At 42.7% G+C, this 12625-nt stretch overlaps 1 protein-coding gene across 4 annotated transcripts in view; it reads left to right on the top strand.

Annotated features, from left to right (window-relative positions):
* The first annotated feature begins 682 nt into the window (after window positions 1-682).
* MICU3 (mitochondrial calcium uptake family member 3) overlaps window positions 683-12625 on the top strand; it is a 56588-nt gene continuing 44645 nt past the window's right edge. For all 4 annotated transcript variants that reach the window (XM_074905903.1, XM_074905901.1, XM_074905902.1 and 1 more), the window contains exon 1: window positions 683-999. In XM_074905903.1, the coding sequence (XP_074762004.1) occupies window positions 715-999 (285 nt within the window). In that variant the 5' untranslated portion in view covers window positions 683-714. The remainder of the gene's footprint in view (window positions 1000-12625) is intronic.

Genomic DNA, 12625 nt, shown 5'->3' with positions numbered 1-12625 from the left:
AGTCGCAGCATAAGGATAACTAGGATCACGTTTAATAAAGCCTTGGCAGTAAACAGTGACCGCTCTTCCCGCTGCAGGCACCTCGGGCCTTCAGGGTGAGGAGGCTGGAAGCTGTTCCTTTTCCGAAGCCCGTGCTCCCAGGTTCCGCAGAGATCCGAGGCTGGTGGTGCGGCACACTCCCCCGGGAGCAAGGCTGCGGCCGCGCGGGGCTGGGCTCTGGCGCACGTTTCCGAGCACCCGCTGCGGGCGGCAGCCGGGCACCGTGCCAGCCTGCAGCCAGGCCCAGGCCCGGCCTCAGCCCCAGGCCCGGCCTCAGCCCCAGGCCCGGCCTCAGCCCCAGGCCCGGCAGTTCCCGCGCATCGCCCTTCCCAGGCGCTGCGGCTCCCGCTGCCGGGATGCAGGTCCGCGCCCGTTCTCTGTCGGTGCTCTAACCGCCTCGCATCCCCGACAACTCGGCTGCAGCCCGCCGCAAGCAGAAAACGTCCGCCCTGCCTGCGGCCGCCCGCGGCCACCTGCCCCAACCACGGCGGCGGGCGGTGCCCCCGGCCGGGCCGGCTGCCTGCGGGGGCCGGCGGCGGCGGCGCGGCGGGCAGGTGGCGCGGGGCGGGGACTGGAGGGGGCCTCTGGCTTCCCCACCCCTTCCCCGCTTCTCGCGAGGCTTCTGCCGGCACCCCCGGGGGTCCGTCCGCCGGTCGCCGGGGCGGAGCGGCGGCCATGGCCGCCCTGCGCACCCTCCTCCTCCGGTGGCGCCGCCGCTTGGGCCCCGCGCCCGGCGCGCAGGCGGCGCGGCGGCTGTGGGCCGGCGGCGGGGCCGGGGCGGCGGGGCTGAGGCGGTGGCGGCGGGAGCTGGGCTGGGCGGCGGGGGGAGCTCTCGCCGGGTACGCGGGGTACCGGCTGTCCGAGCGGCGGCGGGAGCCCTCCCGAGAGCCGGCAGCCGCCGAGCCGGGCGGGGCCCGGGCGCTGCTCCCCATCCCCGTGGCGGCCGCTGCCAAGGAGACGGTAGGTGTGCGCGCGCCGCTCGCTCCCGCCTAACGGCCCGGCGGCCGCTCGCCGCCTCAGCGCGGCCTGGCCCGGCCCGGCCCGGGGGGGAGGCCCGGGAGCTGCCGGCGGGCGGCCGGAGCCGGCCGGCGGGCGAGGAACGTCACTGCCCGCCCTTTCGCTGTGGAAACGGCCCTGCGAGGCGGCAGCGGAGCCGCTCCCCGGGCTGTGGCGCAGAGGCGGCCCGGCGTGCAGCCGGCCCTCGGCCGGGGCCGGGGCGGCTGGCGGGGGAGGCCGGAGCTTGTCGCCCGTCCTCGGGCGGCGGAGAAGGGCTGTCACTGAAGCGCCGTGGCAGGCAGCGGGCGCTGACACGCCTCCGCTGCGCCTCAAAAGTGCGAACCGTGCGCGTCCCGCTCTGCTTTTTCTCTGGAGCTGTCCTAATCAAACCTTTCTTCAGCAGGACATACTGTCTTGCAAATGGAACCGCTACTGATGGTGCAAAACGTGTGTGCGCCTTCTTTATATTTAGGACAGTTATCTCCGATACACAGTTTTCTGTAGAGTCAAAGGTTTATGCAGAAGGTCATAAGAAGTGTTAGTGCAGCGCTTGGTGCAAGTAAGTAACGCTTCAGTTGGGCTATGCGAAAACACTGGTTGACTGGCCATGGGTAAGAAAAAAACTTGATGTGAACCTGGAAAACGAAGTTTCCTGTGATGGGGAGAAACTCCTGCACTGCCATATGTAACATAGGGTAATGATAGGGGTTTTTCATTAAGAAATTAGGTATTTTTACAAATGTCAAGAGCCGTGACTAGGCGGTTTGTCAGTATGATACCTGTTGAGACTGGAAATCAGTGGTGTAAACGTCCTGCTTTCTGTAGATAAAGTTTATGTTCTATGTGGGAAGAGGTACTGCGTTTTTGCAATGGAGGCCTTGGGCTTAAGTGTGAGCGTCGTTTGCCCTTTTGCGCTGCATTGTTAGCCAAAAGGCAGATTCTGTTGCCAGCATCCTTTATGAAGGGAAGTTGCACCAGCTGTTTTTGATTATTTGTGTACTTGTTGTCTTTAAGTGTGTTACTGTGGTGAAGAGGACCAAAGACAAACTCTTTCAACCTTTCATACTGTTTTGATGTGACAGAACTTTACATTGTTGTACTTAGCCAGTCTTAATTGTGAGTCGTCTTTCAAGGGATATATGGCCACTGCACCCTTGAAAAGTCCATAAATTCGGTGTAATGTGTAGTTACGAATTTTCACAGATGTCACTATAAAAACATTGAGGTTGCAAAGTCAGAATAAAGGTTATATTTGAATCACTGTAAAATAAAGAGTTGTACAAAATCCATCTTCCATGTAGACACGGACTACTTTTCAAAGACAACCATGTTCCTACGTGGGAAAGAGTTCTAATTAATTTGGTTTCCGTTTGCATAGCAGAAAATTTGAAAGAGTAAATTGAAATATGTTCACTCAGTTTGTGTGGTCAGATTAAATGCACGGACAGACATCTCAGAATACTAGCTTTATGTTGCAATTTTCATTTTTTGAATGAGTGATCTCATTGATTTCAAGTCGCAGATCTGAACGCTCAGCATTCCTGAAAAAATATCCTTTCAACTGAAGCCCCCCCCAAAATGAGGATCAAATAGCTGGGGAATATTTGGCCTGATGTGACAGGTTCCTGTGTTTTTTAATATTGGACTGTCATGCTGCAGAAGGCCACGTATGGCAGTGGGGAAAGGCCATAGTCTGATACTGGATCTAGCTAATGATCTACTAGTTTGACCATGAGCTCTATCTGCAATCTGTACTCCATTTGTGACTCCTCTAGACCTGTGATGAACACTTACTCTTTCATTACAGGCTTCTAAAACACTTCCAGAGGTGTCTTCCAGGGGAAAAAAAGCGTGCAAATACTGTGTTCAAATTGCGTTGAATGATATTCATGGTATTCTGCAATGGTAGTGTTACTTTATTAGAAGGCTGAATTAATGTTGCCAGAGTGACAATAACGTTTCTATTTCCTATTTTTAAGTGCTGAGCTTACAACCTTAAAAGTGTTTAACAAATATAATAGCATTTGAAGTAGAAAATTCTGTCATGAAAAGTCATATAGGTGTCACTGTTATTAAGATCAAGGTTGGAGCTCTTGGATCTACTGCAGAGTGTGTTTAGAGTGGTGGCTGGAGAATGATAACCTGCAGTTTCTGAATAAATGAGTTTGATGGACAAGTGATGCACATTTTGCTAGGAGGTTTTAATGATTCTATCATGTACTGACCAACAAAGAATGATGAAGCTCAAGTATCTTGAGATGCTCTTCAGCTACTTTTGGAAGATCAAGGAGGAGTCAAAGACGTTTCTCCTTTATTCCTGATGCACAAAGTCTGACACCATTTTGGGGGGTTTCTAGGTTTGTTCTTCCACCGCTTCCCTATTTCCCTAGCTCCCCGTTTCATTTCTGGTCTTTCTGCTTTTCATTCCACTAAGGCAAATCATCCAGCATCTGTTTTTTCTCCTTCCATCCAATCCAAACTTTTCTACTTCATCCTAATATTTCCATTTGCATGCTTCTTCCTTAATCTTTCCCCCAGCAGGATGCTTTTCCCAGTTGCTTTTTACTTGGATTATTGGAAGAAAGTAGCAGGTGATGTCTGTGCTCTCAGCATCTTGCTATAGAGGTTGACAGCAGCTGGTAGAAGCAGTTACACTGAATGTTTCTTGCATCACCCTCGGGACTCTGACCTGGAACGGCCATAAAACAAGTTGAAATTTTGGGGGACTTAGCAAACAAAATGAGTATTTTTAGGTGAGAGTTTGCATAGGCTCATAACTAACTTACTTCTTAACAGAACAACCACTAAAAACAACCCCAGACCTGACACTAAAGTGACCAGCCCTTGCAAAACCTGAAATCCCTTCCTTTAAAATGTGGAATTGGTGGAGATTCTTAAAAAATTTAAAAATATTCTAATGTGGACAAAACAAATATCTCCTCCCATAGTTTTTGGTTCCATTCAAAAAAATCCTTTCTGAAATATTAATTGACGATGCATGATTTAATTTTTGATGCTTAATATCTAGTAAGTTTATAACTGAAAACAGTATCACAAGGTATTCAGGTGTTTGAAGCGTTCAAGAGTATTCAAGACAACTGTGGCTATCTCATCCATATTGTTGGGGTTTATGCCTGGCCAGAGCCACCACACAGCCCCCACAGCCACTCCCTCACCCCCTAGCAGCGGAATGGAGGAGAGAATTGGAAGGGTAAAAGTGAGAAAACTCATGGGTTGAGATAAAAATAGTTTAACAGGTAGAGCAAAAGCTGCACGCACAAGCAAAGCAAAACAAGGAATTCATTCACCGCTTCCCACTGGCAGGCAGGTGTTCAGCCATCTCCAGGAAAGCAGGGCTCCATCACGTGTAATGGTGACTTGGGAAGACAAATGTCATAACTCCAAATGTCCCCCCTGCCCCATTCCTCCTTCTTCCCCAAAGCTTTTATTTCTGAACACAGTATCATGTGTTATGGGATATCTCTTTGGTCATCTGCAGTCTGATGTCCCACCTTGTGTCCCCTCCCAACTTCTTGTACACCCCTGGCCTGCTCACTGATGGCACAGTGTGAGAAACAGAGCAAGCCTCGGCACTGCAAGCACTGCTCAGCAATAGCTGAAACATCCCTGTGTCATCGACACTGTGTTGGTCACAAAGCCAAAACTTAGCACTATACCAGCTACTTTGAAGGAAGTTAGCTGTCTCAGCCAAAACCAGTGTGCATACCTGGTCTTGGATTCCCACATGTCTGTCTGTCTTCTCGAGGTGAATTTTTGTAAAAGTGTAATAAGTGGAATCACCTTCATGTTTCATGTAGGCAGCTCCAGCGGGCAGCAGAATAGGTTTCTGATCCCCCTAAATGCTAAAAAAGGGTGGTTAACCTAGTTTAGGTCTTGACTCTTGAAGAACAACTTCCTTATTACAGGTCACCTGCTTCCAGATAATGTTCATATGGCCTGTGAAAATATCTTGAGAGTTGTACTGGGCCCACTTACTATCCCTACAGGCTACTTCTCTTCAGATTCTATCACTTGAGTCCCAAATAATGCTTGTCAGTAGTGATGGAATATTTAAGAATGTAAGGTTACTGTGTATACCTTGATAAGTAGTCGCTTTGTACCGCTGTCTCTAGAATTTACCGATGCTCTAGTATTTATGGAACCAATAAATTTTAAAAGGGCTTTTAGATTCCAGGACTAACACTGATGATTACACAGATACTGATGGGACACTTTCCCATTGCAGTCAGTTCAGAAATGAAGTACATCATTTGAGAGTAACCGAAAAAAACCTGTTTGAGTCTCCTAGAGAAACAAAGTGTCAGGATGGTCTGCAGATCTCCCTGTTCTATGAAACTCTTACAGTCTAAAACCTGATGAGCAAAAGATTTATGAATTTATGTACAGGTGAGTAAGAAGATGCTGTTTGCTAGAAGTCAAGTAAGCTGTGATATGTGTCATCAACATGGGGTCAGTGGTGTGGCAGACTTTTTGAACAGACAAATCTCATGTGGTCAGTACAAAAAAATACTTGTTTGACCAAGCACATCATTGGATATGTTCCGGTAGAGTAAGATTTGTCAGAGAAGCAGCATGAAGCTAAGCTCCCTACAGGATTCCTTTTTTCCCAGGTGCTTTCTGAGAGTAATTCCAGTCCTGAGGACCAGGGGTTTATATGTGGTTACCTGGAGCAAAATCTTGGACACTGTAATAAAGCAACAGTTTTAATTCCAGGGTAGTTGCCACATTTCAGAACCAAAGTAAAATTTGGTTTTACTTTGCTAAGAGCTAACAGCTAAGAGCTGCTGGTTTTGTGTCTGAAGGTTTTGGTGAAGACTGGGAGAGCTCTACTAACAAGAGTCTAGGAGATACTTACACAGAGCAAGGAACTCTTCGAAAAAACTGTTATTTTGATACAGATTCTCTGTACTGACAACTGAGAACAGTGTTGACCCAAGAAAAGCCCTGATCCAACATACTACTTATGAAGTATTTACCTTGTCGGAAGAGCTGTGTGTGATGTTTTTTCAGAGAAATATAACAATTTTAGAAAAATACAATCCAGTGTCAGAATTCCTCAGAGGAATTCATATTTGTCCTCTAATTACTTGCTTCCATGTTCCTTACTTCCAGAATTCTTGTGTCATTTGTAAAGCTTATTAAAATGGTCTTGGAAATGCCAATAGTGCCTCTTAGCACTCCAAAGAGATCTTTACTGTAATCATGTTGTCATTGTGTAAAGGTAGTAAACTCCAGGTCTCTATTTTTATGAAATATTCTCTGAGAATCACTTCCTTCAGAGGTGATTTAGGAATTAAAAGGAGGGCAGAGAGAGACAGACATATATGTACTTTTATCACATTTCTTGAAGACACACTCATTTCCAGGAGAAGGAAGTTGCATACTTCAGATGCTTCCAGAGCTTTTTTTTTTTTTTCCTAGCACCTCAGCAGTACTGTCAAACTCTCTCTTTGTGAAAATATTCAGAAGGTCAAGTTTGTTTGTAGCAGCGCATTTCTAAGTGGATTACATCATGTATTTCCATTTCTGTGAAATGAAGAACAAGACTTTTAACTCCCAAAAGTAAGGCAAACCCTTAGGGAGGAGACTCTCCTGCCTTCTCAAAGAGAATGCCATTCCAAGAGATGCGTAAAGCATCATTTTTACAAGAACTGCTTGTAGTTAACCTTTTTTTTTTTTTCATAAGCATTGTGCATTTCATGCCGTAGGTCAATTGCCAAATGTAGGAAGATGGTTTGTGCTTTGCCTGATGACATCTGAAACTACTCCCTGTCATCATTCTGAGAAGGATATTGCTTGCCAGCCAGCTATAGTGAGAACCGTGCTAAAGAAGAAGGAAAGTTTACCTCTCAGCATTAATCCTTGTTCCTCAAGATGTTGAAAAAGGATGATACATGTTTGGGACAGACCCAGCTACTGGCCTGTTTTAGTCTTGGATGCAGTGAAGCATATGGACATGTATAGCAGGATATACACACTGACTAAACTTGAAGACCTGCCAGAGATTAAGTAACTTCCCCGTGAAACTAAAGTAAGAAGGACTGTTGGAGAATATTTTAGTGTAATACTTGCTTTGGAGGTATTCTGGAATAACTGTGCTTACAGATAAACATTGTTACCCCATGGCTTTCTTGTAAGAGTATGTTATTTGAACAGGGCGCTTTTTACAGCATTTTAAACACATTTCAGCTTTCTATGCTTGTAAATATTTTAATACAGTGATGTCCTTATCTCAGTGAAGCAGGATCAACAAACAGAATTGTCGGTTGTACTACATCTAAGTAGTCTGCTAGAAATACAGCTTCAGTAAGCATCAAAACAGTTTTGTCTACTTTGGGATTTTCCCACACTGGGAACTTGACGTTTAACCTTTTGGCCACCCAGCATGAAAACAGAATTGTGCTACTTTTATCTACATGGGAGCATATTAAATAAGCCTGAAGACAAATATAAACGAAGGAAGTAAGGAAGAGCATTGCTTTGAAAACCTTTCTATTTTAATAATTTGCAGAGATTCTCACTGATGGAAGACAGATTACTTTGCAAGCAAAAATTCAAAGAAACTCGTGCACTTGAAATAAATTAGTTAAAGATTAAACTACTGTAACAGAACATATTTTGGACTGCAAGCAAAAGGCACTTTCAGTAGTAAAAGTTGGCTGCTTTAGCTAAAATAGTCTCACCTTTATCTCAGTTGGAAAAAGAAAGAGAACACTCATTTGACTTGGAACGTGGCAGATTTGTGGGTTTTTTATGTGATACGGTTGGAGCTTTTTGTTTCATGCATGCACACACAGCATGTATATTTTTACCTATTTATTTTGTAAAATATTTTTCATTATTTGTGGATATTCTCAGAATCTGGGAGTTGAAGTATTGTTCTGGGTTTTGATAATGGATTCCAGCAGATTACTTCTTCAGAGCTTTATGAGCTTGTAGGCATCAGTTTTTCCAATTTTCAAGTGAAAAATCCTGTATCTGGTGTTTAAGCTGTCTCTATGGGAAAAAGAGATCTTTTGCCACAGAATAAAACATCTGAATTATTGACAGTGTAATACGAGACCAACACTTGGCTGAGAACATTTCTTTTGTGTTTTTTAATAGAAAGAGTAATGATGTCATGTTTTGTCTTCCGCACTTTACTTACACTGAACCTGAGCCATATTATTCCCATTTATTGATATTTTCACATAGTTTGAGGTCATAACTACTGCAAAATCCTAGCTATTTTAATGTCATCTTTAGCTTGTGTCCCATGTTAGGCCATCTTACGGCAACGTAGAGTTATTGCACGGAAGGCCCTACAGGTTAATTCATATTATACCAAATTCAGACAGATCATATCTCTGAGGTTTGAGAGCCAGTAAGACAACATGGGACCAGAAATGGAGACTAGCCTATGCTTCGAGGAAGTTCAGGTAGTATGCGGAAACCTTTGGTGAAAGCACCAGACTTTCAGGGCATTTTGACTTGTCTCCGTTGATAGATGTAGTGCATGAAAGATGAACCCAAAATGGGAATGGGTTTTAAACACTTAATTTTGCTTAATAGAAAGCCTAGATTTTCTTCACTCAAGCTTTTGCTGTGGATAGAGGGAGAAAATACAGAGAGGTATCACTCTAAAAGAGGTTCTGCAAGGAATGCTTTCAAAGTTGATCGACTTAAAAATGTTGAGTGTCCATAACAAAGACCTTCATCTAAAGGGCTACTACTCTGTGAGACACTTGGTGGCATTATTGTAGTGTTAGATGTCCCTCTCTAAATACAGTAGAAAACAGGTTTTAGGAGTTATATTAAGTCTTTGAAATATGTTAGTGAGAGAGCATTATCATCATATTTTCATTTGCATAATAAATTTGAAACTTTCGAGGCCTTTTCCAGATATTTTAGTCTGTTTGTAATATGTTTGTAGCATAGATTTACAACGGAAACACATGTAACGGAAGAGTGATATTCTCTGTTCAGAGAAGTACCCTGCCAAATTACTATTTGGTCTTCAATTTATTTTTTACATACCTTGTTTTGATTAGTTGATGTTAAAAAGGGCTTTCCTGTGGGAAATGTTTGTTTTGTTTGCCTGGTGGCCATCTGCATATAAGTGCTGAATCCAGCTAATCCGTTTTAGAAAGTGCTTTGAAATGTCTCCTCAGTGTGAGAATTAGGTACGTGTATATACATTTCTGTGTTAGGGAACAGCAAGAAAATAGTCCAGGATCATTTTTTCTCCTTAGCTGATTTAAACAGCTTAGAAAAGCCACACAATCTCTGTTCTTGGTTTTGCAGAAGGTAGATGGAAGCTAAGACCATGCATGGCAGCACCTAAAAACAGTGCTGTGTTCCCTCTGCAGTCCTCCAGAGTTATGGCACAGGAGTAGAGCAGGTGGGAGGTGAAATATGGAGCAACAAGGCACCAGAGTTTGAGGGAGAAAGGGCAGAAGGATGATAACCATGAGCTCTTTGGTTAGAACTACTAATGCTTAGATTTTTTTGAGAATAGGGAAAAGATAATAGATCGTTCATGACTGCTGATGAGCTTCAGTCTTGCCTCTTTTTATTTACCTCATGAGTTGTGAAGTTGGAAGGATGGAGATTCTGGCTACCAGTGAGATTCTTGGTTTCAGCTGTGGGGCTTTTTTTTCCCCTAAAAGTTCTAATAACAAAGTAGGTTGGTGTACATGTTCAGGTAAACCAGAGCTAACCTAAAATTAAGATAATACCGGTATTGGGAAATTCGTGACATTCTGCTTGAAGGAAATCGCTGCGTCCAGTTTTTAAAAGGCTGAGAACCATAATATGATACAAGATCATAGTAATTAGTAGGCAGGATTGCCAAGAGGGTTAGTAAACAGAAGCATAAAAAAATCTCCCCTCTTTTGTTTGTCAAAGGGATGTACTTTCATGAAAGTTTTTGAAGATTGTTGATAATTACAGAGATTTAGGCTGGATAAGATCTTGAAACTTCAAATAGAAATTGGAATCTTACTGAATCCTGTTCAATCCTTCACCAACAGAACCTTCCCTGAGGTATTCAACATCTGCTTTCTGTGTTTTGTTCATGTGTCCATTGGATTTGGTACTAATGCTGCTACAATAAGATTGCGTAACCTGGGCGTAAAGATGAAACACATCAGTGGAGAGTAATTGGTATCACTAAGATTCTCATACTTGCCTCACTGGATTATGATCTGCTAATGCTGGGGAAGACAGGAGATGTGTCATCGTTATGTGTTGAGAGGAATTTCTTAAATGAATGCCTGAAGAAATGCAAATTGCAGTCATACTTTAGAATGGCTTGGCTTTTAATTAGCATATTGATTAGTTCCTAATAATTACAGCTTTTATGCAAGAGACTTAAAGTTGCTATATGTTACATAAGTTGATAAGCAGTAATAGAAGAAGGAAAGCTCTGAACAACAAATGTGCATTAAAAATAATATTATTCCCAAAGATGTTTTATTTGTCAGTTTGCTACGATGTGTGCCTGGAGTCTTCTGCAGCCAAACCTTGTCTTCATTTGGACATTTAGTGTGTGGACTGGTGATTTAATATGTGTTAAGCCCTGTGTGCATTTGTTTGAATTCATGTTGGATCAATAGCAGAAACAACTTGGTTTGGTTCTTTCAGATAAAACCACAAAGTTCAAAATAAAGTGATATTTTTATTCCTTGTAATAAATTAATTCTTAAGATTCTAGTTTTCTCCTCGCTTTAACTTGAAGTAGGTGGAGCTTGCTGCTGGAACACGTGATATTTTCTTTTCCGTAAGCTGGAAGTTCCTGTGGCCTAAGTTTTGAAATAAGTCACTCTTCTTGTGGGGTAGATCCAGGCATTTATCTGGCTGAAAAATAACACCACCAAAACAAAAAGTTCTCAGTCAGACCATCTCCCTTATCCAGTTTGACTCTTGGAAAAATGAACGTAAAGTGCCAGAGCAAGGGCATGCAGGGTATGGAGCCTTTAGGGAGGTACTGCTCTTTTTGGTGGCAGGCTGTGTTCATATCGGGTTACGCTGACTTTGAGCCAGAGCATGAAATATTGGCATTGGTACCTAGTCAGAGGGAAACTGTAGATTGGCTAAAATGAGGCAGAAATTAAGGTTTTGCAGACCTGAATACTGACATGAGTTAAGTTTAAGCGTGTCTGGAAAATTCTGTGTTTGTAGTATGTTATTTTGTACTTACAGTAGCATAGAGTACTTAAGGAAGTGTTGAAATATGTGTCTGAGAATCTAGCAAATGCTTTTCTGTCTCAAGCGAAATATTAAGCAATAGTAACTGAGGTAGTGTGAATTTCTTGAGAGCAAAGAATCTCAACATGTTCCAAATACTAACAGTGATCAAAACTAAGGTGATATTTCTTGAGTGATACGTAATCTACAGATTCTCCTGATTATGTATGATCGATTATGACTGATTACAATTGTACGTACTGCATGTTTATTATGGCGTTGAAGCGGTTTCTTTTCAGTTTGCAGAAATACTGCTTTATTGTTCATGCTTACAACCTGCATGTATTCAAAAGCATGTTTTTAACAGTGATAAAATAACACGTATCAAAAATAAAGTAGATTATTAAACTTCAAGTACAGGAATAATCAGTTATGTCACGAAAAGCTCTGCTGAAACAGTCGAGTCGTATAAATCCCACTTGAATGCTGGATTGCTGAAGGATCAGTCAGACCATAATATTCAAATAGTGAGATAGGACAGAAATACTTTGGCTTGCATGTGAGTGTGTCAGAAGATAATTCAGGTTTTTTTCTGTCATTCTAATGTGAGTTTATAGATCTGGCTGTTAGATTTGTTTTTATTTCTCCCCATATTTAATTTGGTAATCATTTGAAAATGATAAAAACCAGAGACCTCCTCAGGAAGAAGTGCAGAATATTTGCATGGAGAGCAATCTACTGAAAATTAAGTGATTGTATAAACACTGCAGTTACTCTTACTTTCTATGACAGTTTTTTCCATTGAAGTGAAAGATTTTCACACACATGCATACAATAGAAGCAATAATTTCAAAAAGACTAGAGACAGTCCAGAAAGAGAACTACGCAGTCAGTAGTCTTGTTTCCTTCTAGAAGGCTGGTTAAAATGTCCTCAAGTATTGAGGTACTAAGGCTGCCATATGTAAAATCAAGAAATAGTAACTCTTCTGTTACATTGTGATTACACATGTGATTTTTTTTGTTTTTTTCTCTAAATAGGAAGTGTTGACCTCTTCTAGACACAATCGTTTTTGATGTGTCTGTTTTACAAACATAATTTAATCTTCTAGTTACAACTGAGGCCATAAAATTTTGTTTCACTGCAGTAGTCTTACTAATGTTTTATTTTTTAAGGACATTGTTTGGAAAGCAAAAGGGAAGTAAACCCAGATTTCTGACTGCCCAAGATAAACATGCCTTTGGAAAGTTTTTGCAAAACCAATTTCCATTTGTAATTGAGGACTGTTACCTCTTAGGAGACAGCAATTGCAGACATCTCCAAACTTCTCTTCGTGTTTAGATGCCTCTCTGAAAAGCAAAATATGTTTGGCTGTTTTCTTAGTTGTTAAAAGACAACATAAAC

The sequence above is a fragment of the Athene noctua genome, chromosome 4 (genome assembly GCF_965140245.1).
Source record: "Athene noctua chromosome 4, bAthNoc1.hap1.1, whole genome shotgun sequence".
Lineage (NCBI taxonomy): Eukaryota > Metazoa > Chordata > Aves > Strigiformes > Strigidae > Athene > Athene noctua.
The sequence above is the reverse complement of the archived record's forward strand: the minus strand, read 5'-3'. Positions and strand labels throughout refer to the sequence as shown.